The sequence below is a fragment of the Ciona robusta genome, chromosome 8 (assembly GCF_009617815.1).
Source record: "Ciona robusta chromosome 8, ASM961781v2".
NCBI lineage: Eukaryota > Metazoa > Chordata > Ascidiacea > Phlebobranchia > Cionidae > Ciona > Ciona robusta.
In genome coordinates this window covers 2,533,832-2,552,368 of record NC_143242.1, presented here as the reverse complement: position 1 = coordinate 2,552,368, position 18,537 = coordinate 2,533,832, and the positions used below count along the sequence as shown (strand labels likewise).

General features: G+C 37.5%; 3 protein-coding genes across 4 annotated transcripts; 2 read left to right on the top strand and 1 right to left on the bottom strand.

Annotated features, from left to right (window-relative positions):
- The first annotated feature begins 36 nt into the window (after positions 1-36).
- Positions 37-5,202, top strand: LOC149732242 (coiled-coil domain-containing protein 149-like). Of its 2 annotated transcripts, none has more exons than XM_089883624.1 (11): positions 37-56; positions 1,287-1,398; positions 1,522-1,653; positions 1,819-1,971; positions 2,165-2,281; positions 2,668-2,840; positions 3,099-3,171; positions 3,499-3,610; positions 4,042-4,156; positions 4,411-4,487; positions 4,646-5,202. In XM_089883624.1, exons 2-11 carry the CDS (start codon positions 1,348-1,350, stop codon positions 4,939-4,941), a joined length of 1,299 nt encoding a protein of 432 aa, XP_089739750.1. In that variant the 5' UTR covers positions 37-56; positions 1,287-1,347; the 3' UTR covers positions 4,942-5,202. The 2 variants fall into 2 exon arrangements, with proteins under 2 accessions (XP_089739750.1, XP_089739749.1); XM_089883623.1 differs by having other exon boundaries at positions 38-56; positions 4,595-5,202.
- LOC149732241 (purine nucleoside phosphorylase-like) lies at positions 5,190-8,764 on the bottom strand. Its single transcript, XM_089883647.1, has 6 exons — positions 8,605-8,764; positions 7,939-8,123; positions 7,640-7,743; positions 6,492-6,667; positions 5,847-6,037; positions 5,190-5,674 (listed from the first exon to the last, which is right to left on the bottom strand). The coding sequence occupies exons 1-6, from the start codon at positions 8,613-8,615 to the stop codon at positions 5,478-5,480; spliced, it is 864 nt and encodes a 287-aa protein (XP_089739773.1). The 5' UTR covers positions 8,616-8,764; the 3' UTR covers positions 5,190-5,477.
- Positions 8,765-12,918: 4,154 nt separating this feature from the next.
- Positions 12,919-17,902, top strand: LOC149732240 (suppressor of fused homolog). The gene is made up of 12 exons (XM_089883619.1): positions 12,919-12,939; positions 13,609-13,877; positions 14,140-14,274; positions 14,480-14,616; positions 15,546-15,688; positions 15,749-15,834; positions 15,909-15,981; positions 16,066-16,207; positions 16,520-16,607; positions 16,676-16,860; positions 16,947-17,077; positions 17,328-17,902. The coding sequence occupies exons 2-12, from the start codon at positions 13,660-13,662 to the stop codon at positions 17,433-17,435; spliced, it is 1,446 nt and encodes a 481-aa protein (XP_089739745.1). The 5' UTR covers positions 12,919-12,939; positions 13,609-13,659; the 3' UTR covers positions 17,436-17,902.
- The last annotated feature ends 635 nt before the right edge of the window (positions 17,903-18,537 follow it).

Genomic DNA, 18,537 nt, shown 5'->3' with positions numbered 1-18,537 from the left:
AGTTAGCGATTGGTGTATGTTCTTTAGTCTTTCAGAAACAAGAAACGGTCAGTTGGGTAAGACTTTAGGATTTGTTTTACTACAGCGGTTCGATTCCGCGGGAATTTATCAGAGGCAGTTTTCGTTTTTTTTGAAACTGGTTGTGCGTTCAGATTGTAATGAATTATTACAGTAATGAATGTAACTTACTTTATCCTCGCGTGGCCGGAAAACGACAGTCGTTATAACACGGGTTTAACACCTCGTGCCAGCTTACGAGTTACCATATGTATGTTACTTTGTGGGTGATTATTTTTGCCTTTTGGGGGATTTTTTTGTATTTTTTATGTATGGCTGATAATTTAGACCTTTTTAGTGACCACTGGGTTGAAGCAATTGCCGTTGTTGGCGTATGTGTCCTTGTCTTTCCCAAGGACACATACGCCAACAATGACAAGGACACATACGCCAACAATGGTAGCAGCGTCGAGCCTTGAACCCATTACCTCTGGGTTACAGGCAGGCGCGCTAACCACTATACCACGTCGCCGGTAAGCGACTACTCCAATTTTTAGTATATTCATTACAACCAAGAACCATATAAATTATTTCTATGGACTTTGGTCTAGATCAGAGTCGTATAAACACCGTATGAATATTTCTATAGCTCTGGTTTAGATCACATTTAAGCATCTCATTTCGTATGCCAGTGCATGGTACTTAGTGCTTACCGCGCCCACGTCTAACCCTTTGGTCTAACCCAGGGGTTACGGGCCCTGCACTACTTTGTATGCATATGTGTTATTGGGCAAAAAATCTAACAGCGACTACTCCAATTTAGTGGTCCCGTGTGTCGTAAAAATTTTCGGCTATACATAAAAAACGAAAATTAATATGTGACCAATAAACCGAGGAGTCAAGCGAGAAGCATCCGTAATGTCACTGGTTGAAACACAAATTAAAATATTTCAAATAATACATTAACCTCAGAAATGACTTTCTATTCACCGACCATGAAATTGAAACTTAGCTCCCTATAAATATGCTATTTCCATGCGCACAAGCAGTTTTGCAATTTATTTACGTTTCGACTTTGGTCACGATTTTGAAATTTTGTTTGTTGTTGTTTCAAACCGTAAACATTTTATATTAAAGTTATGTATGTATTCATTGTAATTTAATATGATATAGTGGGAGTTAAAACTATACATGTAAAGTTGTAGAATGTATTACCTCAAAACACATCACAGAATAAATAAAATAAGATTTATTATGTTTATACACATTGATTTGTTACTTCTCTTTAGGTGTTGGGAGTAGTACTTGTTGATCTGCTGATGTGGTGCTTATTTTTAACCAGTATTCACAATGTCTAGACGTGAAAGAAATGATCCAGAATGGCAAGCACTTATCGCAGAGGTAAAAACTTCTTGTTTATGCATGGAAACAAAGTTTCATCAGGGCGTGTTATTCTAATTGAATACTTTATAAACCTTAAAAATGTAGTTAATACATATTTAAAACGTGTTTATGTTTCTGTAGCATCAGATATTCAAGAGAAAACTGCAAAGCAAAAGTGAAGCTCTGCTGATCATCTCCAAAGATTTGGAAACAGCGCAAAAAGAGCGAGATCAGTTTAAGATGATGGCAGAGAAACTACAAGAACGATGCCAAGTAAGAAAATTTCATAACAGAATTTCACAGAGCTGATATTTTTTTCAATTTTGCTACTATACTAATCTGTTAAAATGCTGACTGCTGTCATATTTTTTGAGTGTGTATCACATTTTGCTTCTTTTTAAAATCTGCACTATTTTTATGTTGTGAACTCTTTTACAGGCTTTAAAGCGGCAGCAGGCAGACTTTGCAATGCTGAGTGATAAAGCGAAACTGATTCGAGTTCTGCGTGATACAAAGAATCAAAAGTTGGGTCATCAGAGACACAGTGAGATGTTGCAACAGAAACTAAATGAAGCACTTGGAGATATCAAGGTGAAACAACTATATTTTTAATACCCATGGTGTAACAATGAAATGTCCGAAAATAAATTTGTGGACATTATTAAGGTCAAATTCAAAATTTCAAAACTCCAGACCTGAATCATTGAAATTAGTATCTGGACATAATTCTATCATACGACATGTATAACTTTTTGGTCAATACTCATATAACATTTGTATTCAGTTACTCCGAGAAAAATTTGCACGACAAAGAATTGGTGATGAAGGAATTGGTGCAAGACATTTTCCATTACATGAGCGGGAGAAATTAGTATCGGAACTTGAACAAGCTCAACAGCAGGTGATTATGTGATCTTTTAAATTTTTTTGATATTTTTTAATTTATGTAATTTAAGTTTTTGTTAAAATAAGTTCTGTCTGTGAACGACGTCTTCGGCAACCACATACAGGTTGCCCAAGATAGCAAGCTCACAATTAATCTATGCAAAGGGAACGACAACAAAGCAACTGAAGTGCAGAGCTGAAGATGATTTGCAATTTTTTCATTGTTCAAAGTGAAATTTGTCATTACCAATACCTTAACATTCAAAAATAATCTTCCGTTTGTGGGGTTTCGGCAATATTTTTTTAAAGGGGTGTTTTACACTTTAAAAAAGTGTAAATAAGGGGGAAGGAGGCATATTAACATTATATGTCTTTATTCTGTAACTTTTGTTGTTAAATCAGGGTGAAAACTGGCATAAAGAGTACATGTGTCAAGTAGAAGTTACCATGGAAGCAAAGCAAGAAGCTGAAATGTATAGATTGAAAGGGGAAAGGTTGAACAAGGAATTATCCAATGTGTTGTCTGGAGATAAAAGCAGGATTGTCGACATTGATGCGCTTTGCATGGAGAATAAGTAGGTTGTTGTGATAAGATAAATATTGGTCTTTTTTATCTGGACATCCTTGTGTATTTGGCCAAAAGGAAGTTTATCAGGACATTGGTTCAATAGGACGTTTCTGAACATCCTGTTTCTGCACATGATATGGAGCTTTGGTTTTGTTTATTTTGAACATAGCAGACCAGTCTAAATGATTAATACAAGTTTTAAGTTGTGTATTAAATAAATATTTGTTTACTTTAGCGTACACAAATGAAAAATTCTTTTCGTCAGGTATTTACAAGAACGCATCAGTCAGTGTCAAAAGGAGAAAAACACTCTGCACACCCAAGTTAACAAATACAAGGTAATTTTCACAATTCGGTATCTCATATTCAACTCAAGACACATTTTATCTAACAGAACATATTTTAAAGCACTTTTTATTCTGTATAAACTATTCACACAATAGACATAAAATAACAGAACAAGCTTAATTAGAAAATTTTCACACTTTTAAACATTGAAAATCAAGTACCCTGGTCTCATTAGGCTGTAATTTTGAAAACTGACTCCTGAAGCATTTCTGTTATCAACCTCATTACTCTGCGTTGTTGCACCAGCGCTGTTGATTTGTAACGCAAACAAGTCGTGTATGATGATATATTTGCCGTGACTGATCTGTTGTTTTTAGTCCATCCTTATCTCGAAAAAGACTGGAGGAGATGAGTCGATAAAGTTGGGAAATCTGAGGTCTGCGGGCACTGTGGTATCCCCCAAGCAACTTAAGCAAATGTTATTGAAAGGTCTGATGTTTCATATTTACTTAAAATGTTAGTTTAATTGCCATATTACATGGTTCATCTTCAAATAGCTGATAACACATACAATTGACCATTAATAAATGAAATTACAACTTTTACCGTACGGGTGTTTTGCACTGATAGTATATTGGTATGATCACAACAAAAACATTCAGATGTTACTGTGAATTTTTAATCGGGTATTTTTCCAACGAAATTCAGATCAAAAGACCGCAGCTCGTAAAAGCTTTCGTAACCTTTAACACGGCAGCTTTGGGCTTTAGATAACGTAATATATCAAGGAATACCCAAGTTCTTGTGCGACATAATCGTTTGTTTTGGCGTGTTAGGAATTTATATTTTAACATGTTTTATCGCAAATATACCGTATAACAGTAATATATGTGGTAATTCTAAACACAGTATATGTTCAGGTTTTAACACCAATTCACCTGAACAAGTTGCTGATTTACAATCTATAGTTTCCGCATTACTGGAAACCATCAATGATAAAAACCTTGCAATGCATCATTTAAGGAGCACAAATAAGTGAGTAAACCACATGTTAAACATGCTACACCTAATTGGCTTACCTATTTATCTTGTGTGACCGAACAACAACAGAGATTATAACATGGTTACATAGGTGCCTTTAAAGCATTTTTGCTGTATATTGGCATTTTAGCAGAGAGGTATTTCTGTATTTTAAGAGTAAATTAATTGAATTTATGTACCCGTACACAACATACAGTGAAACAAACTATAGCAGCACCACAGAATACTTAAAATCATTATTTGTTTAGAATTTTAGGTCAAAGAGTTTCTGACTTGGAGAAGAAATTAAAAACATTAGAAGTTGGTGGACTCTGGAATGTTCAGAGTAAGTTGATTTATTAGCAATTAGATATTTTAACTGTAAGTTCCATAAATTTTACCCTGATCTAGCAATTTGCTTTGTTCTTGTAATTTTTGTTTATGAACCTTCAGGTAATGGCTGTGAATTTACTTCTGATACTGATAAGACACCACTGCACACAGAGCATAAAGGGAAGGGTGTTGATTTCAGTAATGTGCCGATCGATATGGATAATACTGTGGAAGATTTTGAGCAGCCTGTGACAGATACTGATGTGTTGAACAATGTAGAGGCTGCCAATGTGTCCGGCTCGTTTGAGAATTTGTCTTTACAAGATGTTATGCCGGATTTGTGTGCAAATAATAACCCAACAGTTGATAAAACTGATGATAACAGTAACTGCTGTGGTCACAATGAAAATAATTCCACTTCTTTATCGGAGGTTGCTGAAAATGAGCGTGAAACATGCAGTGCATGATTTAAACGCCACTCTAAATGTGCCATAAAGGGCAACCTTTGTTAGTGTCTGTAATATTTTCTGTCATATTGATGTAATACGTATGAAGTTCTGTTTGCACCTTTGTAGAAAGTTGCCAATCATCTGTTGCCAGCTTATAGTGACAGTAGTATGATAATCATAGTGGTGTCTTGTGCAATATTTGTCAAGTCTCCTGGTGAATTTGTACCTTATTCTGAATAGTTTTACTGTGAGTAATTGGAAATACATTTGCACTTTGTATTGGAACTTTATATTTTGGCCCAGTCATGTCATACATAGATAAACACACCACATGAAGCAAAATTCGGTAAAAACTGCAGATCACAAGACGATTATAGGATAACGTATGCAGAAGCAAAAGCAAGTAGTTCATATTGCAAAGATGAACTTGTTAGCAAAAAAAGGAACTTGTTAGCAAAAAAGATACAATAAGCCAAATACGTTGGGTAAATATTTCATTATAGAAGCTTGTGTTTAAGCGAGCCTTAGTAAAGCATATTGGGCTTGCTCAAGTTTCAGCACTTCCCAATAAACTTTGCCACTAAAGTTTGCATCTGATGTGCCCTGTCATTGGCAGTTTGCAGCACCTCGTCATGGCAAACGGTTTTGTCGGTATCATACTCTAATATACATTCGTTTGTGATAAGCGAACAGGCAATCACTTTAATACCACAGTGACGTGCTGTCACTACCTCTTGAACAGTGCTCATACCTGCAAAGAAAACAAATTTTAAACTGGATCGGTCTACTGTATTAAGATGTTTTAACAACATTAACAAGCACCCTTCAGCAATATAAGCAAAAACATGTCATTCTATATAACTGTATTTGTTTTCCAGTAAATTAATTAATGCAAAGAATGTGAAAATGAACAATACACTTACCTGCAGCATCCCCACCAAGTTTAAGCAATAACCTCAACTCTGCAATAGTTTCATATGAAGGACCAAATACATTGCAATACACCCCATCTCTCATGAAGTCATCATATCCTAACTCACTCGCACACTGCTTGAATAGTGTCCTTAAGTTTTTATCATATGCATCATTCATGGGAGGGAATCTTGGTCCAAAACTAAATAAAGATGTTGTTTGTTGTATTTTAGGGAACAATTCATTTTAAAGCACAATTTGCAAATTAACGATAACTGTTCTACAGCTACCAGACATAATACTTTTATCAAGGACAGATCTCTGGCACAAAAACATTACAGATTATTGTTTTGTTTGCCATGCAGCAAAACTTGAAAATATAATTTTTCCAAAGTGTTAATGCATGGAAAACAAAAAACGTTTTTTAATCAAACTTTTTTAATTTAACTGTAAACTGGTAAGACTCATAAGGGGGGCGTGAAAAACAATAAAGAAAAGTGTAACATGTATTATAAAAATTTTAAAAAAAGGGAGGCGCGAGTTTTGTTAGGATCTTTGTTGGGGGTTGGTGGGGGTGAACTTCAATAAGTTGAATAATCCCAGACAGGCTGACATACACAATTCAGGTCTTTCAGATTTTACTCTAGTATTTTTACCTGCTATCATTTGGACCAACCAGTGGGGTGTAACCAGCAAGTCCAGTAAAACTAATGTGATCCTTAATCAGCATGAAATCCCCAACTTTAAACTCTGGGTTTATTCCACCAGCAGCATTAGTGGCCAAAACCATCTGAATTCCAATAAGTTTCATTACACGAAGTGGGAATCCAACCTTAAAAAAAATATGGATTTTAGGGTATTACAAGAGTAAATGTAACTTTTGTATTTTATCTTTGCCTGGTGGGAAAAGACAGTCGTTATAACACATGTGTTCCGTTTTATATATCTTATGCCTGCTTATAAGTTACCACTTATGGTGAATAATTGTTTTTTTCTTACATGTCCGATTGTCCGGTTAAATGAATTATAAATGAAACACAAGACTATAAATCATGAAAGATAAAATTTATTACATATGTAACGTATGAGTTTTACTTTCAAGATTATTGTGTACTTTGTTCATATTAATGACAGTTATATAACAACTTCAAACATTCCGTTTGCACAGCATACTTTTATAATGCCTATAAACCATTAGGACGTTGACATGTATCCCTCTATTTACTTCACATATATGCATTGGTCTATATTTACATCAATATAGGCCTATGTATACACACAGTGGCGCAACCAGAAAAAAATATGGGGGGGGGGGTTTTAATCAAAAATTTTTTCAAATTTTTTTTTTTAATTTAAAAAAAAAATTTTTTTTTTTGGTTTAAAAGAGGGATCACGACCCCGAACCCCCCCGTGGCTGCACCATTGTATACACAGTTACCACATATAAGTTATATATAGAGATACCACCACATGCCATATAACATGCCACACTCTGACTAAACTGGAGCCAGTCTGCAAAGTATGGCAGTTCCTGACGAGATCTCGCACGTGCAAGACGGTTATTTTTCGCGTTCGCGCGTGCTATCATTAAAAATTTGCGTGCAAAGCATGTACATTTTCAAGCCACAATAGGAAATCTTATTTAATACGTATTTTTTTCTTTGTTTAATTAATTGGCGTGCGTAGGACAAATTGTGGCGTGCATAACCGAAAGTCTGTAAAAAAATCGCACGTGCACCTGCCATACTCTGCAGTCTGGAACTGGAGCATTAAACAAATCACACTTAATCTTAACATAACTTACCACCCATCCAGGATAACCTTCGTATGGATGAAATCTGCCTTGCATACAAACCACGTCCTTTCCACTTATTTGCCCAAACACTAACTGGCCTTTGTGACCAGGCACTGGAAAAAAATAATGAGTAAAAACAAAATTAAACACAAACTTTTAAAATATATTATATTTTTCAATCATTTTTTTTTTTAATAATTGTGATTTTAATGTGTTGACTTTGATTTAAATGCAAATATAAGTTTCTACATTTGTATATTTTGTTAATATGACAAAATATACAACTCGTAAGATTCAATCAGAAATACCAGTAGATTCAACAAAGGAAGGAATCTCGCTGTATTTTATGACTATTTTATTTTCCACTAGTTCTCCAAGACCACTCAGTCCAGATCCACAAATGATTCCAATTTTAGGTTTTACATTGCCCATCTTTGACTTGAGAAAATCTGCCGATACTCGGACCTTTTCTGTGCTGTAACCCTCATTTGAACTAAACAAGGTAAATAAAATTAGCAGAGAGTCAAGGTCTTATTTAAAGTTAACCAATACAAAGCCTTTTGTTTAAAAAAAGTTTACCATCTGAGCATGTCCTCATTATAGGTAATGCTAAATGCAACATTATCAAATATATTAATTTATTAACAATACATAGATAACCCAAAGTATAACAGGTAGGTAATGGTGGAAAATCCAATCAAATAAATACAAACCTATACATTTCTTGCGTTTTTACTCTCTGTTCCTAGTTTATGGTTTAATACACAGAAACTGTTAATAAACTTGGATTTTCCCAACTAAACACTAATTAATGGTGTCAATATTGATACGCGAGTCCGCAGGTTTTACGTTCGCGATTACCAGGACAAAACAAACTACTCTATTTACACCATGGAATACTCTGGAGCAGAGACAACATAAGGAATATATGTAAAGTTACTTGATATTTAAACGCAGCACAACAGTAATCTTACCTGGAAGTCATCGTAAATATTCAGTGTAGTTTAAAATCAAATTGCACTTTTAAATATAACCGCCTATGTAGAATTTCTGACTATGAACTGAAAGTCGGTCAGATAAGTTTGTGGGCGTGTGCTGTTTAAACAACCAATCAAACAACATATTCTTCAGCAGTGCTGTAAATGATTAAACTAATCCAAACAAACTTTCCACTTTCGACACCATAAAATGAGCGGAAGCACCCAATGTAATGTTTTCCCTTTTATATTTACGGTACTCTTTATCACAAAATGTGTTTGATTTTTAAAACCCGCCATAAAATAACCTGTTTATGTTTGTCGCAAAGGGCATCTTTACGAACTGAATACTGGTTTGGCAACACAGATTTCAAATAGTTGCTGCACGTGTCAAGTAGCCAAAAAACATTGATATGGCTAAATTTGCATGCAGGTACTGGTCGAATTTTATGCATAATTTTTTGAAATACACCACGAAATTCGAGGTGGAACTTACGAAAATTCGTTGTAAAACGCAAGTCAAGTCTAAAGAATTGGAAATACCAGGGAATTTTTTAAAACTTAAAAATTAACAGGTTGGTCGTTCGTTATATGCAGGCTGTACCTGCTGTGTTACCCTGACCAAAGTTAGTATAGGTCTATACTAACTTTGACCCTGACAAGCTTTTCCATATAATAATTTTGCTTCAGTCTTTACGCGTAAAAATCGTGTTGTCGATGACTGCAGCTTTTTCAACTGGGTGGTATCGGATATCCACTTAGCGGCGCGCCAGGTTACCGTCGTCAAAATGGTTGTAGCCTAAATTGATTTGATATGACATCGGATCGATACGATATTTTATGATTTATATATATTCGTATTACAAAACGGCATTCGATTTTTTTTTAGCAAAAGTGGATACAGGATCCAAACGACCGATTTACATGTCTAAATTCTCGCGTGATCGTGGATATACTTCGGAGCGTTTGATTTTTCCAATTTGGGCACTAGTGTACGGGGAATACGAAAATCTGCTGTACCTTGCTTTTAAACTTATAACATTGAGGATGGTTTACGAATCTAGCCCTACCGCTGTTGTATATAGTAAAGTGGGGGAAGATGGGACACCTTTCATTCTATTTTCTCGTACATTTTAGTAGTAAACAAAGAACATTCAAAGAATTATAAAACCTTGCCCTCGCGACTTTCATATAGACCATTGTTAATTGTTTAAAACACGACCAGTATATTTTGTGCTAAAGGTGTCCCATCTTCCCCCACCCCACTATATTATGTGCTAAAAGGTATTTCATCTTCTCCCACCCTACTATATATAGCCTATACAAAAGGTTTACAGTAAGCATATACCTGTTTAATCCTGATGCATATAGTGGCATATGCTATGCATTAAACGCTAACAGGCTAACTATAGTTGGTTAGTTTTAATCAGGTTTTAAAATACCTTAAAAGCGACTCGGTTAACCTTTGTAGCAGCTGGTCTGAACCTATAATTTGCGCACAATCGAATACCCATATATAGCGGCCGTTGAATTAATAAAAAACATGAGATTGCATTTCCCACCGTGATAAGGCCCGAACGCGTGAGTTTTAACTGCGGTCCGCATTTTACTCCATTGATAAGATTTATAATGCAGTTTCGACAGGCAACATGCCCTTCAGGTGATGTTCTATAAAAACCTTTGCTCCGATGCTTATATTTCTTTTTGATCGATTAACCGCACCTGGGTTTGTATATACCCTTTAAAACAGAAAGGCATATATAGGTGTTAAACATTACCAAGGTATTTTTTTGAATTTGTTAAAATGCTGCACGGTAAACCATAAATAAAGCTTTCAACCTACAGCGGCAGCAGTTCTCGAAATACTGTTATTATTTAACATCGTGGTCCTCAATTGACTTAAGATTATTATGTCACATTCACACACATTTCGGGATGCAAGAGCCACGCTTTTTAACTGACGTTTTCATCACACGTATATTCATAGCGTGTTTTGCACCTGCTGTTTTGCTGTTGATTCCCTTCGCTTTGTTCTTTAACTAACATGACCTTTGCTATCGTTTTCGAGGAGACAAAAATTATGTTATTTATGTTGTTATATAGTGGGTTAGGGAAAGATGGGACACTTTTAGCACATAATATCCAAATATCCTGATCGTGTTGAGGGTGCGGTTTAAAATTCTTTAAATATGCTTTGTTCACTACCAAATGGGACAACCAAATAGAGTCAAAAGGTGTCCTATCTTTCCCCACCCTAATATACATGATAACCAACTTAAACATTTACTAATATAGGAGTTGTTTTGGAATACTTGTACCGACCTTTACTTACGGCGTTATCAAAACCGCTTATATACCATCGATGGTATAGTAGAGTGGGCCACCTTTTTTATTCTATTTTCCGTCCCATTTGGTAGTAAACAAAGCATATTTAAAGAATTATAAACCGCACCCTCACGCTTTCCATAGACCGTTGTTAATTGTTTAAAACACGATCAGGATATTTGGATATTACGTGCCAAAGGTGTCCCATCTTTCCCCACTCCATATTTACCATGATTTCTGAAATGCTCTTAGTTTTATAAATGATAGTTTTAAAAGTTCATAGGGTGATAAAAATGATTGCTATAAACAGAAAACATAAAAGCCAAACACCCAACCAGCATTTAACACTAAATCAGGCATCGATTATAAACAATTTATTGGTGTCGTAAACAATGTAAATATGCAGTCGATAATCTATTCTATAAACCTTATTACAAAACCGCAAAACATAGAGTAATTTCGATTGTGTTTTAGGCAAAAACAGCTGCGTTTTCCCTATTAATTTCGATAACAATTTTAAAAGGTCGAGGCGATATTTTGTTGAGACCAGGTGCTGTGTGCGTATATGTCGAACTTTGCCAAAATAAGCAGAAATAGTGACTTGCTGGGTTCGTTATCAACGAAACTTTGACACGCTACTACGCCATTGTATTTACCAAAGTGTAATGCGTAAACACAAAAGCAATTCGTGCTGACGTGTTAGCATACGACTGGCGTTATCTTGCCTTTTGCTTATCGTATCGATTACCAAACCACATCAATTTTGATTACGTCAATAATGTTGCGTCTTTAACTTCGCGCGCAGACATATTCACTTTGTTTATAGGGTGGGGGAAGATAGGACACCTTTCACACATAACATCCAGATAGTCTAATCGTGTTTTGAAAAAAATGTTAACGGTCTGTGGAAGTCCTGAGGATACGATTTTATAATTCTCTGAATGTTCTTTGTTTATTAAGAATATAGAATGAAAAGGTGTCCCATCTTCTGCACCCTACTATATACCTGTTTTTCTAAAACTCTATTTTTTGCGTATTGGGGTAGCTTTGGTGGTATAAATCTATCATCGCAGATGTTCAAGCACAGAATAGCGGTCTACTGCAGTCTGCAGCCAGTTTAATTGCTTCGCAAAAACGCCGACTTGTCATAACAGATTTTTGCCTGAAGTCAGATTCAATGCAGTAAAATACCAAAATGAGTGAGTTTTTAGGCTATGTTTCTTTAACCTGTGCGCCACGACAACAGATAATCTCTCATGGATTATACACAGCCGTAAATTTTCATTTTCTTAATCCTTCTCGGCTCTGGCCTGTTGTATCGCAATAATCCTTATCGCTGACATTTGTTTATGGGCCGGGACGCTTTTAATCTTGCCCTATTATTATTCCGAATCTAAAATGACCAGTACTAAAAGCCAAGAATAGCCATATTGTTATATTTTCCAATCTTTAACCCTAACCAAAGTTACGTTGACACTAACCAAGAACATATTATTGGGGTCTTGAAAGGGGGATTTCGAATTTAAGATTTGGTGTGAATATTTTCAAATAGCCAAATTTGGTCATAAAATAGGATTCGAAACCCGTGAAATCGGATTGCTTTTTCGAAGGGCAGAAGCACAAAAACTGTTTTTTATTCGTCATAGGGAACTGGTTTATCTCCCGCGACGCTCCATCCTATTAGCTGCGGCCGTCTTCACAGAAGCATTCCACCGTCGGTTTTACGACCGCATGGCGCTTGAAATTTAACGGCTCCATCTCAGGTGGCCGGTATATTATATTCTTGTCGCTTTCATATGCAGCCGGTGGCAAATTGCGCTTTAAAAGTCGTAAAGCCGAGCATGAAAGGCGCTCAAATTAACGAATACGCCGCTCCGAGGCTTCGCGGGTGAATGACGCAAACGAGCTAATTCAAGCGCATCCGAGCATGAAGTGCACAAACGAAGAGGGAAAGGAAAACGAGACGAAGGCAGCGCAACAAGAGAAAAACGCCCGCGCTTGTTAAAGGTAAACAAGTCAATTCGATTATTTTTTGTCAAATAGTAACATGCCAGCGTTTCGTGCGAATCCGCGCACATCGCAGTCTCACCGCCGCTCCGCTTTCGTCTTGGGTGGGCCAGCTACTAACCGCTTTTTTCTTTTTTTCACGGGGCTTTTGCTGAAATCGATTGAAGGAACGTCTGAGCAAACGGCTTCCTTACCAGCCTTAGTCTGAGTCACGCACTGTAGGAAATGGATGAGTCGATTTAGTTTTATTTATTCTGACTGTTTGCGCATTTAATTATCGGATGAACGTGAGCGAAGCTGTTACTTGTCGCATAGCAGCACTCTACTCTGTACAGTAATATTTGTTCAATGGATAGCGATGCTACAAGGGCGTATGTAATGTTAGTGAACTGAGATACGGTTTTAAGTTTCCATGTATATAGCTGTATGTGTGGTACTGTGGTGCAGATGTGGTTGACAATAATGGATACCGAACAGAACAGCTCGATTCTTTACACTAGAACAATGTTATCATGTTTTACTAAAAATGTTGCCTTTCAAAATCATATTATGACAAAGTTCTGTGAAATGCAGCACAAATCTACATGTAATGTCATATTTATGAATATGGATTGAGCTGTTTTAGATTTTGTATTGAGATTTTCCTAAAATTTTCCTATACAATTTCAGGATATAAACTGTTTCAAAATGCTTCATGGTTTTGTATCATCAATTGATTAAATGCTGCGCACTCAAAGTACGTGTTTAAAGCTTTCACGGCCAATGGCAGGAACATTTATGCAGGCAGCACAAGAGAAAACATATGCCAGACCACCAAGTAATTCGGTGAACATGGTTCCTACCCCGCCACCTGGACTAGATGCTATTTATCAAGCTTGTCGAAATGTATATCATGACCAACCTAACCCTTTGCAAGTAACTGCTGTCATTAAATATTGGTAAGCAAAGCAACTCTTTTTCCTACTATGTTTTTTTCGGGCGCTACAATGTGGTCTACAGACATAGAAAAACAGTGCTTTTAATGTGCAATAACATTTTTTTAGATGCATTAGGTTTTTACTTTACCACTTATTTTTTAAGGACAGGTTGCGATAATATTTAAAATTATGCTAATTAAATATACAGGTCTAATTCAATAGAGTGTATATATATGTATGTTTTTTGAACAATTAATTAATATATAAATAATAAACTTCATAGGCTTGGAGGACCAGACCCGTTGGATTATGTTTCAATGTATTACAATAAAGGGGACCCTGAACGAAACATTCCAGAACATTGGCACTACATTACCTTTGGATTTTCAGATTTGCATGGCGATGGACGTGTGCACCCGTAAGCTTACAATTGATAGTGATACACTGTATTATTATGTATGACGAACCATTGGAGCAAAAAATCCTGGATAAGACTGTGTGAAGTTTATTAGTTATAGACAGTCAGTCTCTCTCTCTTTCCGAAGTACCTAACAATTGTGTAGGCCGCAGTACAATAAAGTATATCCCGGCGGCCATTTTAAGGCGTTTTCACCTTTGTGCAGAACTAGCAATTCTGACGGCCCCAGCGGATTTGGATTCGAATTAACGATGCGGTTGAAACGAGAGCCCGGCGAGAGTGGACCACCCACTTGGCCTGCTGAATTGCTCCAGGCATTGGCCCGATATGTCTTCCAGTCAGGTAACAATTTCGTGATAGTGTCCATCACTTATCAATCCCATTGAGTATGAACTTCTTTGATGAACTTACTAATCCAGTGTATGCTTGGCTCATGGTTTGTAGTGGGTCAATTTGTCGCGCTGTGGTGTTAGGATGTGCCTGTTAGGATGATAAAGATCTTAACTTCACAAGACCCTTCCCTGTCAGTGTGTTACCTCTATGTCCCTATGATGTTTAGGTTATTTAAAAAGCAATCTGACTTAGCAGTGAATTTCTCTTCTTAGTAGCTTAACTCAAGAAGGGATTAAATTTGGTTCTAGTTTTGTCGGCATGTGCCTGCTCTCCTAAGTAATCTGTAAATCTGTAGTGGCAGTTAATAACAAATAGAGTCTTAATCCTACAGACAACTATTTACATGCAAACCAGTTCTTACAGCTTACGACTGGAACTATGATGCTTTGTTAGGGTTTCAATTAAGAAATCTCACCAGTTATGTTAATATTTATGATAAGATGTTTAACATATTTACTAGGGATCAACGTTCATGTACTTGCTTATTCCTGTTCTGTATTTGTATGTCTGCATCTTGTTTGTATTTCTATTGGAATTTCCAGCGTTTTTGAATTCTAACCACAACATTTATTTATGGAACAAAATGAGTGTTAGGACTGGTTAATCTTAAGTTTAAATCGAATATATGAAAGCATTGATATTTGACTTTGAACCCAGATTTAAAGCAGATGTTATACTATACAGACCTTAAAATTTACAACCATAGCATGAAATATGTGCATAGCATGTTATTTTACAATATCATCTCTTTATTTTCTTTTAATAATCTATTTTAATACGTGTATATAAAAATTGGTGATTTTTTATATTTTTAACTTTTTACTGTTTTAAATCCGCCACAATTGGTCACAGTAATTGAGTCTGGTTGCTTCATGCAGAAAACGCTCTCTATAGTGGAGATCATGTTTCATGGCACGCACCACTGGACAACTGCGAGTCAAGGTTGCAGCACATGCTCATGACAGATGACGCCCAACTACCGATGGTTACTACACCGATCGGATCGGTCAACTTCATACAAGTATTTTTTATAGTGCTGCCCATTCGAAATTGGTTGTAACTCGATATCTGTTCGGTCTAGGTCGTCGGCGTTTGCACCGAGGAGCTGCAGGCGGCGCAGCAGTGGAACGGCCCAGGCGTTATCGAGCTGCTTAAAACTATTCCCCTGTAAGTAGAATTGATGAGTGGAAGTTATTGGTAATCGGGAAAAATGATGTTTTTTGTTCGCTTTGATCTTGCAGAGCCGGCGGGCCTTGGCTTGTCACCGACATGAGGAGAGGCGAGACCATTTTCGAGATCGACCCGTCATTACAAGTAGGTACAGCGTGGCCATCACTCGGCGGGCGCATCGAAAACGAATTAGCACAAACCAACAAAACCTCTATCTGCCAAACCCAGGAGAGCGTCGATGAGGGGATCAGGCAGAACGGCTCAAATCTCAGCGGTGTCAGCGCCAAATGTACGTGGATCGAATCGACAGACGCAATTTACGGCGAGAACGGAGACGAGTTACATTTACCACCGAAAATCTCAGAGGAAGGTGAGAAATGAAAATTGCTGGCTTGAGTATTTATCTATATTTATCTTACCGGCCACTTAAAGATATTGTAAGATCGCTACTTTAAGCTGTGTTTACCAAATAATTACGGCACGTATGAATAGGTAATAGAATGCCGAGTAACATTCTTATAAACTGTAACTTTGTGTACATAGTATTTCAAACAGAGGAAACCAATTTTCCTCGTATAAACTAGCACGCATATATATATATATATATATGCTAAAATTTTGAGCTGTATTTTTTCACCGTTTTTTTTTTTTATTTTTTTAAGATCACCGTTTTTATTCGCAGTTTCAAATCAAATCAAGGATGCGCTTCTAGAAGGCTTGGGCCGCGCCAAGCACCAGGCCCTTCCCTCTGTCCCTTCAAGGGAACTTGTGTAAGTTTATTTTTGCCTAAACCATCATTTGACATATAAACAACTAGTTCTAACGTGGCGATTTACAGATCACGCGAGAACGACGTGCCGCACGAGATGGTATACACACGTACATTGGACGCAGTACACCTCAAGTTTAATCTTGAGGCAGGTTCCCTACTCGCCCTTGCTTGCAAAGGTCGTGTACTGCATGGCCGGCATTTCACTTTCAAAAGCGTGAACGGAGACACGGCTGTGACATTCGTAGCAACAGGTAACCCATTAGTGAGATGCTTTTACCGATGTCGCAACCACCCGCGCTCTTTGTCACGCCTGTTTTCAACCCAACACCCTTTTTAGGGGTCGAGGGAGCGTTCGTTAATGAACGAAACCCCTACGCTGCCAGGGGACCGTGGCTGCAGGTCCTGGTCACAGAAGACCTCGCTTACGAACTCATTCGAGACTTAGAAGAGTTGACAAGCATCGACACTGTAAGGTTTTAATAATCCGTATCGAGCTTTTGAAGTTTTCAAGTGTTACTTGCGTGCATAAGTGTTACATGCTTATAGCGTTAAGTCGGTATTGATGCACATATACATAGCTACACACATGTAATTAAAGTTATAGCCCATAAAACTAGCTATAAAACATCGCTTTGTTTTGACAACTGTTTTGGGCATGTGTAAATATTCACCTTACACCTAAACGCCTCGTATAATATTGCCTATGTTTTTTTAATAGGCACAGCTCCCGAAAAGTTACAGGTGGCCTCGAAAGCGCTTAGAGGTGTCGATATTACCAGACCCGAGCTTCGACTCCATTTTACCAATGGAGCAGTTTCCTACGTAGCCCGTGACGCCCTGCTTTTTGTTAAGCAAAATCTGCTGCAGTCGTGACGGTCGTTTCGACCCAAGTGTTCCTTAATTGGTGCTTTGTACTGCTGCTTCACCTCTTCCCCTAAACTGAGGTGTTATTATGACAAGCTGTTATCGGTCTACACTGATGTAACGTTGCGTGAAGCCACCGACTTATTCCCAAAACGCTGGCCGTCGCTTGAAATTCCTTCCTCGTTCGGTAAGGCGATTTTGGGCCCCGTAATCCCGGAACAGGTGAACGCAAGAATTTTAAAGAGTTGTTGACCCGATTTGCAGTCGACCTTGTTGTTGTTCTCCACGCTTTATACCATTGTGATTTTTACTACTATTTTTTTATAATTCTCATGTATTTCTATTTGTGCTTCACTCTGTTTCCGCCTGGAATTCGCGCGTCCGTTTTCCACTGTCACCTTCTACAGTACATTTTGTCATCTCCGCAAATGTCTGGTTTTGGCGCCAGAAGAACAACGTTACGCGTGAAGTCCGGCGACTTATCTGACGATCCCGGAATCGGTCTGTACACAGGCAATTAGATCCTGTCAAACTCGGTACAGTTTGGCCATTGCTTTGGTATTTACTGGCGAGTGGAAAGCCGCTGTGCGCGGTTTAGTCAGATGCTAGTGAAGCGCAAAGTCTGGTATGCTGCCGAGGCAATGGCTTATAAGACTTCGCCTGCGCAAAAAGCCGCAAACATTTCTGGTGCTTGGATTACTTGGCGGCGAGCTTGAGAATTTGTCGCTTTGTTCGACATCGCATGGGCGCGCACTGCCGACTTTGACGACGATTGTTAAACAAAGCAGCTTACTACTTGGCCCGAATCGCGGCTTGTTTGACACGCCGTCATGCAACCGCTCAAAGGGGACGTGACATCACTGGGTTTATCTTTAGGTGCGCAAGTAAGCTAGCCGCACCCTTTCCTTGTAATACGATACGTTTTTCGAGTTTAAAATTAAGAAGAACGACTAGCATTCGACTACATACAGTTAGAATATATACCTAATTTTAAGGAACATCCAAGTAGCGTTTCTGGTATACAATACGAACGAAACATTAACGCTACAGTATTGTATAGTAGG